A 19,391-nucleotide genomic window follows, 5' to 3' on the forward strand; every position below is an offset into this window, starting at 1 on the left:
CATTCATTTATGTCTAGTACGGTCTGCATTGCTAAACGGACATGAATAATGTTCTGACAATGAAAATAAACGTAAAAGTTTTCCTCTGAAAATAAAGCTTGAAGAGGAATCCATTTTAGCAGGGTTGTTAAGTCCCTGAAAGATAAATCATGCTGTCATTTCTTCTTCAACGCCTCTCCATTTTCCTTGTATTTTCTCAGACAAGGAATTATTTGTTAAATAAAATATATTTTTATATAGATTTACCTCCTAAATTGCCTGGTATGACAATGTAATGAAATTCTAATATGCAGGACAGAAATGAAATTCAGAATATTGCCACCAAAACTCATTGTGTGGTACAATACAAATTGGTTTAATTCCTTCAATTCGAATACATATAGCTTTGAAAGGCAGCTCGGACCAAAATTAGACTTTAAACAATCGAAATTTTGTCATTTGTCATCAAAGGTTATCGTGCTAAAGTCAGATAAGGTCCGGTGAGTGTACTACACACACATTAACATATATATATATATATATATATATATATATATATATATATATATATATATATATATATAAACACGCTTGTGAGTAAATATATAATGTTCTTAGCCACGCCTACGTATCTACCTGTAGTGTTGTTTCCTCATTCCGCGTATCTGTTTCAAACAGCATCGCATATTCCCCACCCCGTCCCCCTCCCTTCGCACCCGCGCCAAAGATAAACAAACGGGACCTGTGTTTGGACAAGAAATGACACCAAACGGAGAACTTCCCTTTTATATTAACCAGTCTCCTTTTCCCTCCCGTTCGATCAGCAAGTTAAACTAGGGCGTGTACAGAGCAAAAGTACATTCTAAGGGTTTTTAGATCAAAGATGTGACCAAGGATTACCTCTGATGGTTGAGTGTGACGCTGATTAATATATTATATTCTTGCTCCTCGGAAAAGGAATTTGGTTGGAAATTGCAATATGATTAGCTAATTCGTGTGTGGGCTTTCATTACTGCACGCCGATACAATTAATGATTTTGTAAGCTTCTGTTTGTAAAATTCCAGTGGAACCAGTATTATTTCTGAATAAAGAGAATCAGTGAGCAAGTATAGGCAAAAAAAATGACCTTTAGTCTGCATATTAAAATGCAGATTGTGTATTACAGCAAGGAAAAAATGTTTCAAGATTTTCTGATGAAGATATGAAAAGGTGCCAGCTGCCACAAAACTCTGAAGGTAGGGAAGATTAAACAAAGGCAGTAGTCGTTCAAGCGATGGCTGCATCCAAGAAAAGTTACGACTGCTGAATAACAGAAAAAAAAATTACTTCATGATCCCATATAAAAAAAAGGTGATGCTACAATACAACTACAGTGATAGAAGCTACGAGAAACTACATTATGCTGTACGCTTTAAAAATCTTTTTGGATTTTAAGCTTGAGTTTGTGCTAACAAGGATTTTGTGTTGAAATGAAGTTATAGGAAATATTACTGTGTTAAAGACGCTTTGAAAAGGAGAGAACACTGACCACATTTGATGCTGAATGAAACGCTGAAATACCTTTACTCTCGTGAAAATGGTGAAACATGAGAGAACCAATTTAGATAAATAAATAAATAAATAAATAAATAGTTAAACTCAATTATAGGCAATCTACAAAAAGAAGAATAGGAAATAGTTAAGGAAGAAGTTTAAAAGGAAATGATTAAAGAAAGTAATTAATGAATCGAGAAAACATTTAAAACGTAAGCTAGAAATAGGAAGAGAAAGAACAGGGAACAGTGGGGCAGGTTTATTTAAAGAGAAAGAAATATTGCAAGACAAATAATCTCAAGGTTGGAATTTTAGTCTAACCGGCGCTATGCACGGCATTTTATTTATACCACTCGAAGTTTATGAGGTAGAAAATTCTTCTCTCTCTCTCTCTCTCTCTCTCTCTCTCTCTCTCTCTCTCTCATAGGGATACATAAAATGATAAACTAATAAAACGTAGAAGCGTAAAGGTGTATTTCAGCGCTGGCCGATAAGATATTGACTGAATACTCTTTCTCTGTTTCTGATTTTCATTAATATCGTGAAACTGTACACTTCTGCAGGCGCGTGAATTTAAAACTCATATATAACAATACTCAAGAAAGAACAAATAAAAGGGGGTTGGGAAGTGAAACTTGACTGCTAGATAAACTTTAAGTATTGTGTACAGTCGAGATTTTACAACATAGCGTACTAGATGTCAAAGATCGCAAAGGCACTTTGAATTTGAGAAAATCAAATGAGTTTTTAAAACCCTATAAAGAAACAATTCTCTTACGACAAAGATCAATAATGTGTCAAGGAAAATTAAGATTAATTGAATTACATAACAATCGTAATGAGTTTTGAAGAAATTACCAGTAAAAATAAAAAATCTTTTAAAGACTAAAATTATCATGTGTTACAGGTCACGAATCATTTCATAAAATTATAAAACCTATTATTATAATAGTCACAAAGTATGGTAATAAAAGTCATTTTTAGACGATTTTGAAAATTGATTATTTACCTTAAATTTTTATTTATTCACCTATACAAAACACGTTTCACGAATTCAGTACCTAAAATATGCAATAATACTCCCTAAGATGCATAAGAATTTTAAATCATTTAAAGTTTAAAAACATTAAAGATATACAACTCACCCAACAATATTTTAGATAAGCAACAAATGAAATAAATAAAAGATGTTGAAGACCAAAGTAAACTCAGGTTTTAATACATTATCGATGCTGATGATAAAAGCCGTACGTGTATTTACTTGTATATGAGGCTTCAAGTACTTCAGGTAATGTAGGTTTCTCGATGTGTCTACATGTATAGTTCAATTTCTTGACAAGTTAGTGATTTTTTTATCTTTTCCTACATTCATATTGCTGAAGAGATATTTTTGATTAATCAATTATGGCGAATTATCCTTGTGATACAAACATTTGAAAAACTGAAATTTAAGCATAAACAGACTAGATGCTTATAATTTTCTGTTGCCAAATTTCAGAAATTGTTTTCTAGTGATTAATTCGGAAAATTGTTGTCGATCAACTGGTCTGTGGGCTTTGTGTCTTAACCTGTATTCCTTAAAATGTATAGACTTTTAGTCTGGTAAACAAATAACGCAACAGGAGCCGGGGCATGCTGTCTGAAGGGAATGACTAAGGGACTGTTCTGTTATTTAACAGTTTATGCCACTCATTATTGATAATCACCTGCTATAGATGGGACTTGTGAAACTATCTGTTTCATTTTTCAACATTTAAAACTTTAAGAAATAAACACTAGCATGAAAACAACAGCTAATTAATATCAAAGACATCTTCTTGATAAAAAAAACTGCATCATTTCCAATCTGAGTGACTTGCTATCCCGTAGAAAAAAAATCTATAATGGCGTTCATCACGATCGTGAAGGCCATCGTGGCGCGGGCCCTTTTCGCCATCCACGCCTTCATCTCCGTCTGGAAACTGGTCGACCTGAAGCAGGGTCAGGTGGTTTACTGGTACATGGTGGCGCCGCTCATGTTCCAGGGATTCGAGGGCATCGTGTCCATCTGCGCTCGCAACGGAGAGGAAATGAAATGGTGAGCCGTTGTAGGTGTTAAACACTCTTGCCTGTTAGGTCGCTGGCTTCATTGAGAAGCTGGGGGAGCCGTTTCAAAGGAATGTCCTTGTTACTACTACTAATACTATGACTTACGGGGAAATTTCTTAAATTACTGAAATATATTGTACTAAAATGTAAGTTTCAGACATTTTGAAGTCGCTGACGCAGCTCTTTTGTTTTTCTTCTTCTTTTTAGGTTTTGTCCCTCCGTGTTCCTATACCTGGTGTCCGTCGTGCCACCGATATGGCTCATGGAGCTCGGTCTCAATGACCTCAGGGTCAACACGACTCAGAGGGAGAACCTGTCCTCTCTCGGAGGATTAGTGAGTTAACAGTAGCAACAAGAATTCTTGTTGTTGCTATTGTTGTTGTTTTAGTTTTTAAATTCACCGTTTTAATATTTTAATAGTAACCACAATGTAACTGCAGTTTTAATTCATTTTCATCCGTATCGTTAGTTATGGCGTTAATTTTTTTCTGTAGCTTTGTTATTTTATAGTTGATGTTGCAAAGAATATATTTTTACTCATTATCTTTAATAATGTATAATATTTTCGTTGAAATTTTTTATGTTCATTGTAAGACAACCGACATTTTGATGAGTTTCTTTTTTTTTTTTTTGGCCTGGTTCTGAGTCTTCACAATATCCAAATTTCAGCTACACAAACAAATTATGATAAATGAATTGCTAAGCGCATATGTATATTGATAAAAATATAAATTTTTCTACTTTCTTTTCCACTTATAAGTAGAACATGAAATTCCTTACACTCTTCTGTGTTCCCACGAGCTCTCCGACCTATCTTTATTGAAGATTTGTTTAATTCTTATTACGAAAACATCTTCTAGAACACAAATCTAATTTTTCATCACTGAGCAATGCTTATGTCCTGATCGGTTACTGTAACTGTAACGTGTAAAATCTTTACAGAAACTGGATTTAGAGCTTCCCATAGAACAGTGGGTGAGGGTTCTCGAACAGGTCCTATTAGTAATGCTTCTCATTGGACGATGGCTGCTTCCCAAAGGTAAGTAGATGATAACTACTAGGTAACATCCTCTGAGGTTGTGTTCTGATTCTTGAGTGTTTTAACATGTTCTGAGGAAACCTTGAGACAATGAAATGATTTTCTGCGATGACGGTTCACTTTTTAATTTGAAAGTGATGTCTCATTCAAACTCTATATTCATTTATTTCTTTAAAGAACAATAATTGTATTTTGCTTAAGGTCTGCCAACTCCAAGAAACAATAAGCAAATCTCATTCAAGTACATTTAATTCATAACGATTCCCATAAGAATATTATATGGCAACCTGTAACTGCAGATATAGGGAGTAGCTGAGAAACAGCACTAAAACATTCTTTTCTTAATTACCCAACGCAGGAGAACTGACTCGCGAGCAACTATCTCAGCTGCTGTTGGCTTACATGGCCATGGCAGCAGATATCATCGAATTGTTCGAGTGTTTCAAAGAGGACACTGTCACCAATACCATCGAACTGATTTACGCTGTTTTAGGTGATATAAAAAAACCAAAGTTTGTTTTTAATCTTTAGATATTTTTCTGAACTTTTATTACCCCTACTTCAGAGACTTAGGGTGTGCGTCTACACTGCAGTAAAGTATTGCATAAACACGCTACCACATATCCAACACACATCACAAACAAGTTGCATGCAAGTCAAAGACTTCTTGGTAGTCCTAACCAGCGCTTCACACAATTATCCAGCATTTGCCAAATTCGTCCTCCACATGCGGCCATTGACATATTTTCAATTAGTTTGCGGTATGCATGCTATAAGTTGCCTACATGTTGACATGTTTAACTACAGTGTGAGTGGCCCCTTTGACGTCAGGCGCGATTATGTGGAACCTTTGAAATTTTCAGAGTTCTGAAGTCTTAATTTTCTCTGACAAGAAGAAGTCTTAAACAGAATATCTATTAAGTTTCTGTCAATATAGTCAATATCAAAGTTGGTTTTAAGTGAAAACAATGAAGTCTTTCAACTGACATATGAAATCATTCTCTTGCCCACCCATTTGGTCCTGGTCTTTGCTGTAATTCACGTTGGTCCTGATTTTAGTTAATTATCAATCAATATCGTCAGTATCAAAAGTAGTTTTAAAAGAAAACAACTCAAATCATTCAACTGACATATGAAATAATTCTCACTCCCTCCCAACAGGCATTTGGTCCTGGTCCTTACTTCAATTCACGCTGGTCTTGAGCGCCACTCACGCCCCTAAGCCGAGGCCCTCCATCAACTACCCTCCTCCGGAGATGTTCAAGATCGAGGACGGCCTCGACACGAGCGCCGACACCGACGGGAACAAGAAAGAGCAGTCTTGTTCGTACAGCCTCAAACTCTACCTCAACATGGACATCATCGCCATTCTGACGACCGTTTTCATGCAGGACGGTCCGTTCTTTCTTCTCAGGTGGGTGTCAAACGTAACATACAGGATAGATTGATTGACTGATTTGCGGTTACTAAAACTGGCGTTACAACATTGATAAAGAAGAGAATATATAAGTCCAGAAGTCTGTTGACTCCCATACGAAAATTACTACTAAAACTTATTGGCTTTAGATGCTTCGATTTCAGTCAAAGAAATAGGGATTTGATTAAAAAGCACAACATATTTGAAAAGGCAGCTGTAATTTGTGAGAAGGAAGTCGACGAATAAAGAGGTATATGTGAATTTCGTATAATTCCACAAAATATAAAAGAAGAATTTTTTAAGAAATATGCGACGATAAATTTAAATGCTTAAAGAAGCAACTCCAGACATTTTAGTTTGAATTGAATTGAATTGAAGCTAGAATTTAGGCCAAAGGCCGAGCATTGAGACCTACGAGGTCATTCCTAGGAGAGCTGTTAATCAGCTCAGTGGTCTGGTAAAACTAAGGTATACTTAACTTAACGAGGTCATTCAGCGCTGAAACAGAAGTTGACAGTAAAAAAATTGAAAGGTGTAACAGGAAGAAAACCTTGCAGTTATACTCTGAATCATTGTTAGTTGAGGGTGGAAAGTAAGATGGAAGAAAGAGAATATGAAAGAAGGTACGCTGCAAGGAACCTTACTTAAGTAATGCCCACAGTGCACCTCATGAGGTTCGCTGACGGCACTAACCCCCTACGGGTCATTTTTGTTTGAGAAGCTAGATTTAATTATATAGCTATAGAACACAAATAAAACCGATTTGCGTGGAAATAATAAAGCTGATATGAAGATTTGGTCAGTGAATAGAGGAAGGTCGCTTATCTACATGATCAATAAAAGTGATGTGAGTAATAACATGTCCTCTAATTACCAAGTTGGAAAGAAAAAACTAAGAGAGAGAGAGAGAGAGAGAGAGAGAGAGAATGTCCGTTCGTAGGAAAATTCGCCGTTAGTAATCTTATGCGGTTTACACGAATCATTATGACAAGCTGAAAAAAAAGTTAGGGAGTAATCACCATTGTGGTTTTCTAATCTATGGACGACAGTCGTTTAGATAAAAAACTTTTTTTATGTCGATTTTTAGTTTTCTGTCCGTCCGCACTTTATTCTGTCCGCACTTTTACTGTCCGCCCTCAGATCTTAAAAACTACTGAGGCTAGAGGGCTGCAAATTGGTATATTGATCATCCACCCTCCGATCATCAAACATAGCAAATTGCAGCCCTCTAGCCTCAGTAATTTTTATTTTCCTTAAGGTTAAAGTTAGCCATAATCGTGCTTTCTGGCACTGATGTAGGATAGGCCACCACCGGGCCGTGGTTAAAGTTTCATGGGCCGCGGCTCATACAGTATTATACCGAGACCACCTAAAGATAGATCTATTTTCGGTGGCGTTGATTATACGGTGCACAGAAAACTTACTTGTTTATATTTAAGATCCTCTTTTTTTTTTAATTGAGAAGTAATATGCTCCTTACGTAATCGAATCTGGGAGTGATTTTCTATATTCAGTGAAAGAACATACATATCTGCTCGAGAAAAGACCAGGCCACTCTTTTAATATAAATGTTATATTATTTAAAAATAGGTAGAATGCCTGCTGCTGTTTCTTGAATGGAATAAATGAGTTCATTCAGTGAAAAATGAGAAAGTAAACACAACTCTTATATGTGCCGATCAGCAAATGTCATTGCTCGTAGACGGCACGGGGCTAGGGGCCCGTGACGACTTCGAGGGAATTTCAAGTAGTGGCCCCTGTGTGCTTGTTCCATGTGAGGAGGTTTCATCTACTGAAAAAAATATGAACATAAATAAACAAGTAAAATACGCTCCGAAGTTTCTTCGGCGCAATCTCGTTTTCTGTACAGTGTATAATCAAGACCACCGAAAACAGATCTATCTTTCGGTGGTCTCGGTATAATGCTGTATGAACCGTGGCCCATGAAACTCTCATCCGGTCGTGGTGGCCTGTGTTATTGCATTGCCAGACGCACAATCATGGCTAACTTTAACCTTAAATAAAATTTAAAAAAAAACTACTAAGGCTAGAGGGCTGCAATTTGGTATGTTTGATGATTGGAGGTTGGATGATCAACATACCAATTTGCAGCCCTCTAGTCTCAGTAGTTTTTAAGATCTGAGGGCGGACAGAAAAATTGCGGACGGACAGACAAAGCCGGCGCAACAGTTTTCTTTTACAGAAAATTAAAATGAAGAGAATGAACACAGTTCTTATGCATGCCTTCCAGTTAATGAAAAGTGAATGTGTCACTTTCATGTCATTGTATTTACATTTTGGTGTTCAATTTCAAAATGTTGACAAAACTAAGACTGGGTAAAAAATTGCACAAAATGCTTTAGACCTAGCAGACGTAAGTCAGATAATCATTTTTTTCTCTTTTCTCGTCTCTTTTGGCTCCAAATGACACAAGAGCGTTTTCAAGGCTCGCCTTCTCCGGCTAAAATGTCAAAAATCGCAATAAAACGGAAGAACGGTTCTAAAAATACTGCCCAAAACCGCACTTGCGGGAACTCGAGAGAGTAGCCTAACAGTAGCCCTCTAGCTCCAAATATAGATAATGAGTTTACGTGTCTTCTTGAAATTATGGTAATTCGTTATGCTGCGTTTGTCAGCACTGTCTAATGACTGTTTTAGTTTTTAAATTTTCATTCTTAGATTCGTACTGAGATCATTTTGAATGAGGGAGATGGAAGAACTGGTACGTGAATAATTGCGAACTAATTCAAATGAAGTTATTTTATCTATCATAATTAGATTATTCGTTCTGTAAACACGCGACTTGAGGTTCATATATTAAAAATTTTTTTGCTTATTTATGTTAGATTTATATTTTGAGACGATTTTATCTGGAGATTTGAAAGATTTTCCATATATAATCTTATTGGGTATATTTCAACAGAAAGTAGAATCCAGCCATTCCCATTTTTTCTCTAAATTTGATGGTGTAGTGTTATTAACCACGGCCATTAATGAAAGTAATCCGAAATTCATAGTTATTAATCTTTCGTTAATCTATTTTTTCTTTATTTTCTGAAATGAAGTGAACAAGTCAAATTTGAGTTTAATTTTTCACGGAAAATTAAATGCAATATATTTAATATAGTACTCTGGCCTCTTCTATACACCCGCGCACACACACACACACACACACACATATATATATATGTGTATGTATGTATATAGACATACATATATATATATGTATACATATATATACAAATATATATATAGACATATATATATGTATATATATATACAAATATATATATATACATATATATATATATGTATATATACTGTATATATATATATATATATATTTGTGTGCGTGTATATATACAGATAATGTATACTGCTAACACATCATGCTCTCCATACATATGCCATAAAAGAAAATACAGTGCGTTCTCCCTCCGTAAGATTCCTCCCCCGCTTTTCCTGCCTTTTTCTCCAGAATGACCCTCATCTTCCGGTACAAGGTAGTCAGTTACCTCAACATATTCTTCACCTGCAAGAACACCTTGGTGGTTTCCCTCCAACTCTATCGGCTGTTCGTCCTGTGTTCCAAGAGGCGCCAGCTCGTCAGTGCTAAGGCAAGTCTGAAAGGAGATGTTGTTATTTTAATAACAGGAATTTGTAGTGTTAAGACTTGGCGGTATATAGTCTTCTGCTACTAATGTTCTTTGTAGTATTGCTGCTGACGTTATTGCAATCTTTCTTCTTATTTATGCATATATGTTTGTATATATATATATATATATATATATATATATATATATATATATATATATATATATATATATATATATATATATATATATATTTTTTTTTCTCATTTTTATATTTCTCATTTATAGAATTTTTATTTTTTTCTAAATCTTCAATTTCTCATTATTATTTTAACCAATTTATTATTTTCCCATTATTTTTCATGGCGGGGTATGTGCCCAGGTACCCCACCCCACCTGGATCCGCTAGTGCCCCTAGCTACAACCCCTTTCATTCCTTTTACTGTACCTCCAATCGTATTCTCTCTCTTCCATCTTACTTTCCACACTCTCCCAACAATTGATTCATAGTGCAACTTTTACTCTCAATGTTCCTTTCAGCGCTGAATGACCTCATAGGTCCCAGCGCTAGGCCTTCGGCTTAAATTGTATATTCTGATTCTTCTTAATAAAAAAGGAGAAGAATAAGAAGAAATATCAGTAACAACAATAAGGACAACAGGGACGAAGAAGAAGAAGAGGAAGAAGAAATCAATAACAGTAGTAGTTAAATTAGTTGTAATAACAGAAAGCAAATTAATAACAATATTGTTTTTTTAGTGTTGTTATTGTTATTATTATGCTTTCCGTTACTAAATTTAGTATTAGTGTTGCCACTACTTTTATTGCTTTGTTGTTGTTGTTGTTGTTGTTCTTCTTCTTCTTCTTCTTCTTTATTGTTTTATTGTTATTGTTATTATTATGCTTTCTGTTACTAGCAGTAATGTTGATGCTATTGTTATTACTTTCTAATTCTTTTCTTCTGTACTGCTTTATTATTATTGTTATTGTTATTATTACGCTTTCAGTGTGAATGACGCAGTTCTTCATCATTATTAGTTTTCTGTAAAAGAAAACTATCGCGCTGGCTTTGTCTGTCCGTCGGCACTTCATTCTGTCCGCACTTTTTTCTGTCCTCCCTCAGATCTTAAAAACTACTGAGGCTAGAGGGCTGCAAATTGATATGTTGATCATCCACCCTCCAATCATCAAACATACCAAATTGCAGCGCTCTAGCCTCAGTAGTTTTTATTTTATTTAAGGTTAAAGTTAGCCATAATCGTGCTTCTGGCAACGATATGATAGGCCACCACCGGACCGTGGTTAAAGTTTCATGGGTCTCGGCTCATACGGCATTATACCGAGACCACCGAAAGATAGATGTATTTTCGCTGGCCTTGATTATACGCTGTAGCAGCTGTACAGAAAACTCGATTGCGCCAAAGAAACTTCGGCACATTTTTCGCTTGTTTTTCTTAAACGACCACTGACCTTGAATAACTCCGACAACATCGAATAAAGAGATTCATAATTGGAAGCACAATACGACATTGACGAGGAAATGTGAATTCCCGATTATCACATATGTTACAACTGTGGTTTTCCTTTTATTACCCGTGAGGAAAAAAAAGAATAAAAAAGTAACTCACACCGGTCCTACAAAAACTTTGAGTAGATTGTCTGCAAAATTTTTTTCAGCATCCCTCAAGGTGGGGTCTTGTTACCCAGGGTAGAAGATTCACGTTTCTGTTGTTATTATTATTATTATTATTATTATTATTATTATTATTATTATTATTATTATTATTATTATTAAATAAAAATCCATAATTATATGAATAAATCATATTCATATGCAAAAGATAAATATGCATATTAATGCAATTTTTTTATTTATATAACTGTGAATTTCTTCTTCTTCTTCTTCTTCTTCTTCTTCTTCTTCTTCTTCTTCTTCTTATTCTTATTATTATTATTATTATTATTATTATTATTAGTACTGAGGCAAATTTATTTTCTGCCACTGAGTAAAACTGACCTATTTTGCACGTATCCAACTCGAATTGTTTTGTTTGTCGAAGAATTAACCACTTGTGCAAGTCCCTCGTCGTCGATGAGTACAAAGAAGGTCAAGAATTTTTCTTTTATAGCTACCACAAAGACTTTATACCGCCGCATTAAATACCTACTTCGCCTTTTACGTTCCAGATCTGAATTGTTACTTGTTTCCTTCGAAAGCTTAGTTAGTGTGACGATTATTATTCTCGTTTTGCCAGGTATGACCCTGAACTTAAGGTTGCCGTTGTTTCTCTCTCTCTCTCTCTCTCTCTCTCTCTCTCTCTCTCTCTCTCTCTCTCTCTCTCTCTCTCTATGTGTCTATCTGTCTCTCTATTTGTCTCTTTATCTGGTTGTATGCGAGAAGAAATACATTCGTACAAACATTTGTATGTATTGTGTATATATGTGTAAATGTATATATACATATATATATCTGTGTATGTATATATGTGTATATACATATGTATGTATATATATATATATATATATATATATATATATATATATATATACTGTACATATACGCATACACATATATAACAAACGTAAGATACATTCACTAGTAAATTTCAGGTTATACACACATGCATAATTACACACATACATACTCACACAGACACACGCATATATATATATATATATATATATATATATATATATATATATATATATATATGCGTGTGTGTATGTGTGTAAGTATGTATGTATGTATGTATAAACTGAGATTTATCAGTGAATATATCTTACGTCTGTTAAAGCGAACACAAATACCTACTTGGCTCTAACCAACTCATTCCGGTTCTGAAATAATCTTCTTTCCTTTTCATTTCATGCGGTTAGGCCTATAATAGGCTCTGGGCCTTCTCCTTCACTTAAGTAACGATGGTTTTTCTCTTCTCGCGAACGACCATTTGGAATCTAAATGATTTTGGGAAATTTGTGAATTTCGTTATTGTGGTTTCAGAACTTCACTGGTTCTGTAGTTCTTTTCAAGGCTAAATATTTGACAGAAAATGCATTCGAGTTGAGATCTACCTTCGATTGCGCATAAGTTATGTGATGTCTGATTAACCCAACTGCGGTTAGGAATGGTTTATAGGTCTAAGCGACAGTCTTGATTGGCCGAAATATTTTCGTTTTTTTGGTCAGCTTTTGCATGCGTGGTACGTAACCTTATCGCGTAATTAGTTATGGAAATTTTCTCTCAGCCTCCTAAAACTCTTCATTGTAGCAATTTCTGCGTGAGTACCATTTTTTTCGCCAGTCTTCTAAAATTTTTCAGTTTAGCAGCTTTTGCATGCGTGCTAAGTAACTTTATCGCGTAATTAATTATGGAAATTTTCCCCTCAGTCTCCTAAATCTCTTTATTGTAACAATACCTGCATGAGTGCCACATAACATTATCACAGAGTTATCGGAATAGTAACATTAAGAGAAATTACACAAGGCTCTTACGATTGTTGAAGCTACACCTCCCTCGAGATATGAGTTTGGTCATCTGTGGGCTCTTTTATTCCCTCTCTAGGAACCCTGTTGTATTACTGGGCTTGAAACTTTATTTTGATGTAGTTGATCGTATATATGTAATTTTCAGCCACGCACTTCCCTCTAGAAGACAGTAAGTGATTACCTTATGAAGTGAGGCGTTGTGGGTTTGTATCTTTCTTCAGTCAAGGATCATTTCCTACCACAAGGGGTCCACTACCACTATCTGGGGCTGGGATGTGAAGGCATGATAGCATAATGCTCCCCTCAGTATGAAGTTGTACTATTATTTTTCGTTATTATTCGTATCCTTATCCATATATTTCCCTGGGGTTTGACCATGAATAAGTTAAACAGTGCGATTTTTAGCATTCTGTAAAAGGAAACTATTGTGCCGGCTTTGTCTGTCCGTCTGCACTTTTTTCTGTCTGCACTTTTTCTGTCCGCCCTCATATCTTAAAAACTACAGAGGTTAGAGGGCTGCAAATTGGTATGTTGATCATCCACCTTCCAATAATCAAACATACCAAATTGCAGCCCTCTAGCGTCAGTAGTTTGTATTTTATTTAAGGTTAAAGTTAGTCATAATCGTGCTTCTGGCAACGATATAGGATAAGCCACCACCAGGCCGTGGTTAAAGTTTCACACGATTGAAAGCACGATTTGTCGCTGTAACAAATGTATTGCAATACACTTGTTACTGTAACATTGATGTTGTTTTTGACTATAGCCCAAAATAATGATAAAAATAACAATTAATTACTTCCTGAGCGTCTCTGTCCTCGCCGAGGGGATCAAACTATCATCGGTTTTCGCAGTACTTATTAAGTAACTGAGCAACTGATGCTTGTATAACGCTTCCAAGGATGTCGTGTGCGTATATCCGCATGCACGCACGTGCAATTATGCAAAACAAGCGCGCATGCGCGCACTTCACAAGGGCTTTCTGTTTCCTTGCGCGCTTTTACGAAGCATTAACCCTCCAACCACAAGTCTGTGGTCTGAGCAGTCCGCAATGGACACTTCAGTATCTCGTCACAATTAGGCTCTAAACTAAAATGGAAATATTGGTTACGTCGTTTACGCTAATTACTTGTTCGTTGCTTTCTTTTTATATCCATGTTAATCGTTTATGTACGTACAGTCACACGCGCGCGCACATACACACACGCATACATACAGACATACATACATATACATATATATATATACATATATATATATATATATATATATATATATATATATAAATATATATATATATATATATGTATGTATCCTGTATATACATATGTATTTATATATATATACTGTATATTATATATATACTGTATATATATATATATATATATATATATATATATATATATATATATATATATATATATATATATATATATATATATATATATATATATATATATATATATATATATATATATATATATATAAATATATATATATATATATATATATATATATATATGTATGTGACTGTGTGCGTGTGTATAATATTCACTTCCACATACACACAGATATGTATGTTCATCTATACATACACATGCATGCATGTCTCTCCGCCTGTCTATGTCTGCTGAAGGCTTTCATTTTCACTTGCCTTTTCATCCATATTTTCTCTAATAATTTTCATCAAGGATTTTTTGTTCATTTTCCACGTTTTTTTTTGGTTGATGCTCCTGGGGATGATAGCGCAAAAAAGCATAATGGACAAAAGAATTTTCATATTTCATTCTTACTTGAGTTCTAGTGAGTTAGAGGAGCTGTCATATTTGCTACACAACTTGACGCAATTAATTCAGAAAGCAAATAAGTAGCAAATGAAAAAAAGAAATAAAATAAATGAGTAAAAAAATGTGATGAATGCTGAATAAGAGTGCGATTCATCAGCTTATAAAAACACACGTCTTTAAAAAATGATAATTAAGTATTTATTTGATAATTTTGTGTTTGGTTTGATAACTGAATTTATGATTTTTAAATTGTGATGAGTTCTTTAAAGAAAGCTAAAACATTTTACCCAAACAAGATCAGTTTTTTCTTAAATATTATTGTATTCAATTATTTTTTAGCAGTTGCAAATATACCTGCCAATAAAAAATATTTAGGATGCAACGTGATCCAACCGAAGCCAAAGTTGGCGTGTCTGCTCACAAATGTTGCCAGACAGGCATATAAAACTCATATACGACTTTTTAAAGGCTTAGCAATTAGCAATTAGCATACATAGTTTTGTGTTTTGCAAGAATTTGAGCTTTTTTTTATATATTTATTGTTAATTTCGAGTCTCAAGACCAGAAAACTTGTCAAACTTATAACAAAGAGAAAAAAAATCATGGCTGGCGACCCGGTGTTTTATTACCGAAGAATGCCTAGCGAATTACCCAGGGCAGTTGACTGCCTGACGAGATATAGCATATGACGCCTCGAGCATAAAAATTCGACTTTCTCCGCAAACCGCCGAGTTGCGGGAAAAAGTTCACGGCCTTGACATCTAAAGCAGTAGTGAAGTTTTTTTAAGTGAATTTTTTTTCTTTAGCGATTTTTTTTTTTTTTTTTTTTTTTAACCTTTCCACCAAATATCAAGTACGGAATTTTAACTCATTACGAACTTCCCTTTGCGGGTTCATTAATCACCGTGGAATGACAACTCCGATGTTCGCGTATAATTTCTCGGGGTTTTAAAGTCTTTCACGGGAGAAAACGCTCGGGGGAAATAGTCCATTTGTGACGCACCGTTTGCACTTCAATTTTTTTTTGTTTCATATTTTTTTTTATTATTATTATTATTGTTATTAAGACACGTCGTGGAAGCGTAATTGTGATGTGTTTCTGTGGTGATAAGTCTCAGTCATTTTGGAATAGTTTCCTTGAAAGTGAGGCTAGATATTTTCAACTCTTTTCCTTTTGAAATTATTGATGTGCGATTATATTTTAGCTGGATGTACAACCAGGTGAAGAAATGTTATTGTTGTATTGTCTTTTTTTCTTATTAGTAGTTTTTCCTGTGGGGTTATAGGTTCGTGAAAATGATAAAAAGGAGTTACTGAGTATATATAAATATATATATATATATATATATATATATATATATATATATATATATATATATATATATATATATATATATATATATATATATGTGTGTGTGTGTGTGTGTGTTGTGTGTGTGTGTTTGTGTGTGTGTTCAGGTTTAGAAGACTGACCTTGAAACAGCGTATGAGAAGATATTACGTCATCAAGAAGTCAACAAAACAGGTAATATATTTTCAAATATTTTTAACATGTAGAAGCTTTAATCACAACATAGTTTTAACTTATTATATACATGTGTCTACATATGTATGTATATATATTATATATCATATATTATATATATATATATTTTATATATATATTTATATATATATATATATATGTCATATGTGTGTGTTAACTGTGTGTATGTACATTTGTCTACATATATATATATATATATATATATATATATATATATATATATATATATATATATATATATATATATATATATATATATATATATATATATGTATATTATATATATATATATATATATTTATATATAATAATATATACATATATATTATATATTTATATATATATATATATATGTGTATATGATAAAGTAAAAAACTATGCTGTGAATAAATCTTGTTTGTATTAAAAAAAGTTTTAAAATACGATCTGATTCACTGAATTATTGATGACATAATTTCACAAACACTGCTTCAAGGTCAGTGCCCTAATATTGAACTTTTAAAAAGAGAGCAGTACCCAGTAATCTATTTAAGATTTTCCTGCGTTTAGGAGTAAAAAAAAATTAATTTTGTAAATACTTCGAGTGGGAAAGGACAACACCAATTCTTACCTTGCTTTCGATAGTGTTGTATTTTTGAGACTGCTGATTTTCCTGAAGATATCCACCATGAATTCAGGTACACAAATTTCGGTTTACGTAGGTAAAGTAATAAAGGTGTTCACCGTAAATTTAGATCACACAAAGTTTAAAATTACTTAGGGTACATTGATTCAAAGTTCTCTTCCTCAACAGCCAAAATATCTACCGTCCTCCCATTACTGAAAATAATGCTAAACAAGTAAAAAATGCGCTGAAGTTTCTCTGGCGCAATCGAGCTTTCTGTACAGCGTATAATCAAGGCCACCGAAAATAGATCTATCTTTCGATGGTCTCGGTATGAGCCGCGGCCCATAAAACTCTCAGCCGGCCGTAGTGACCTGTGCTGTTGCGTTGCTAGAAGCACGATTATGGCTCACTTTAACCTTAAATAAAATAAAAACTACTTAGGCTAGAGGGCTGCAATTTGGTATGTTTGATGATTGGAGGGTGGATGATCAACAAACCAATTTGCAGCCCTCTAGCCTCAGTAGTTTTTAAGATCTGAGGACGGACAGAAAAAGTGCGGACGGACAGACGAAGCTGGCTCAATAGTTTTCTTTCCAGAAACTAAAAGGAAACAAATAATCATAAATTGAAGCTTGCCATAGGTGTTACCCATCAGAGAAGTACAGCATTACTAGCCTTGTGCCATTATTAATCTTTTTATGCCAGAACTGTGACTGACATTATTTCTGTTATTATTTCTGTCCTATTTTTTTTTTTTTTCAGAGGCTCGACTGTATCCCTTGCTTGCAGCCACCGTCAAGGTCATCTTCGAGGTCAAGCTCAGTCTCGGAATTCAAGGTCAAACCTGAAACGGGTGAGATAATCCTAAAGAAGAAAGGAGAAGAAAAAGAAGAAGAAGAAAAAGTAGCTAGACAGGAAGTGGAAGAGGAGGAGGAGGAGGAGGAGGAGGAAGAGGGAGGGGAGGGACAAAGCGCCCCCGATACAGCAGACATCGAAGAGACGCTGATACAACTCATCGATCAGATTGGCGGGGAGAAAATCATCAAGGAACTCGAACAAATGATATCTGTAACTCCTGACGATAACAGCGACAAGGATGACGAGGCCGTCGATGGCGTACCGCAGGAGCCACATCCCAAGCGAGGCTCCAGAACGGTCGTGGAGATTCACCCGACCGTCCCGAACGGTCTACCCGCTTCGAGGATCGTCTCACACCCGGACAACAACGACCATTACAAGCAAGACGACAACTCGCCGCCCGATTCGGGATTCCAGAATTACAGCAGCACCGACGCCGTCAGCAGCAGCAGGAGGCCCCTTAGGCGTCAGTTCGAAGTCTCAGAGCGCACCAGTGACTTCGTCAGAGACGCCCGCCGCAGGTATAACGACATGGACAACGGGAGCGACTGCGCTAGCCTGAGCGACTTCGACGGACAACATCCCACCTACTACGGTAGACACGACACTCAAGGCGCGAACGGATCGTCGACCAGCCTCGTGGACCGTTACGCCGACGGCAAGAGGCACGGCTGGGGCATCATTCGGGACAGGTACTTGCCCCAGAAGGACTGGAGGGGGTCGTCTGTGCCGACTTCCCTGCACAAGGACCCTTGGAGCAAAGTCTTGGCGCCCGTGATGGGCAGAAACGCCGCGCCCGCTGCTAAGTGCTTCGGCCCTGAGCCTCAGCGGAGCCTCTGGCGGGAAAAGCGGGAGGTCAGTAGCTCGATGTACAGAGGATCCGTGACTGATCTCGTACCACAAGGCTTCAGAGGGGACTTGGAGAACAACAGACTTAGGCGCACTCACAGTGTTGGTATGATGCACGCCGGAAATAACTTCTCTTGCATATCGGAGTCTGATGCTGACACTATGGAATCTGTCGTCTGAATATTAGAATTACTATAATGAATGTTAAGATATTTTACGGGAGTGAACATGATGGTTAGTTGATCTGATGTTTTAGAGATTACATTTTCGTAGTCATCTTTTTCAGTGCAGTAATGACTGACCAGATGATTCGCGTTTTTAATCTAATTAGTATCCATGCCTTTTCTGTAACCCGATTCGTGTTTTAGTTTCATTAGCATTCATGCCTTTTCTTTAACTCGAATTATTCTGTATTTCAAAATTACATTACAACTGAAGTTCTGTCTCTTTTGACACTGAATATATGTCTGCCAAAATTTCCTCAAGATATACGTGGCTTGTCTTGAAAATGTCAAATTTAATAACTTATTGTTTTGCTCCGGGGAAACTGAGTCTGAAAAAATGTACGGTTTCATCAGCAGTTTTCCTGTGTCGTTATTGTGTTTTTT

At 35.4% G+C, this 19,391-nt stretch overlaps 1 protein-coding gene across 1 annotated transcript; it reads left to right on the top strand.

Moving 5' to 3' along the window:
- The first annotated feature begins 3,396 nt into the window (after nucleotides 1-3,396).
- Nucleotides 3,397-19,112, top strand: LOC136842364 (uncharacterized). The gene is made up of 7 exons (XM_067109621.1): nucleotides 3,397-3,590; nucleotides 3,809-3,935; nucleotides 4,544-4,640; nucleotides 4,999-5,133; nucleotides 5,802-6,054; nucleotides 9,536-9,674; nucleotides 17,830-19,112. The coding sequence occupies exons 1-7, from the start codon at nucleotides 3,397-3,399 to the stop codon at nucleotides 18,961-18,963; spliced, it is 2,079 nt and encodes a 692-aa protein (XP_066965722.1). The 3' UTR covers nucleotides 18,964-19,112.
- The last annotated feature ends 279 nt before the right edge of the window (nucleotides 19,113-19,391 follow it).

Source organism: Macrobrachium rosenbergii, chromosome 10 (assembly GCF_040412425.1).
Source record: "Macrobrachium rosenbergii isolate ZJJX-2024 chromosome 10, ASM4041242v1, whole genome shotgun sequence".
In the NCBI taxonomy this organism is placed as follows: Eukaryota; Metazoa; Arthropoda; class Malacostraca; order Decapoda; family Palaemonidae; genus Macrobrachium; species Macrobrachium rosenbergii.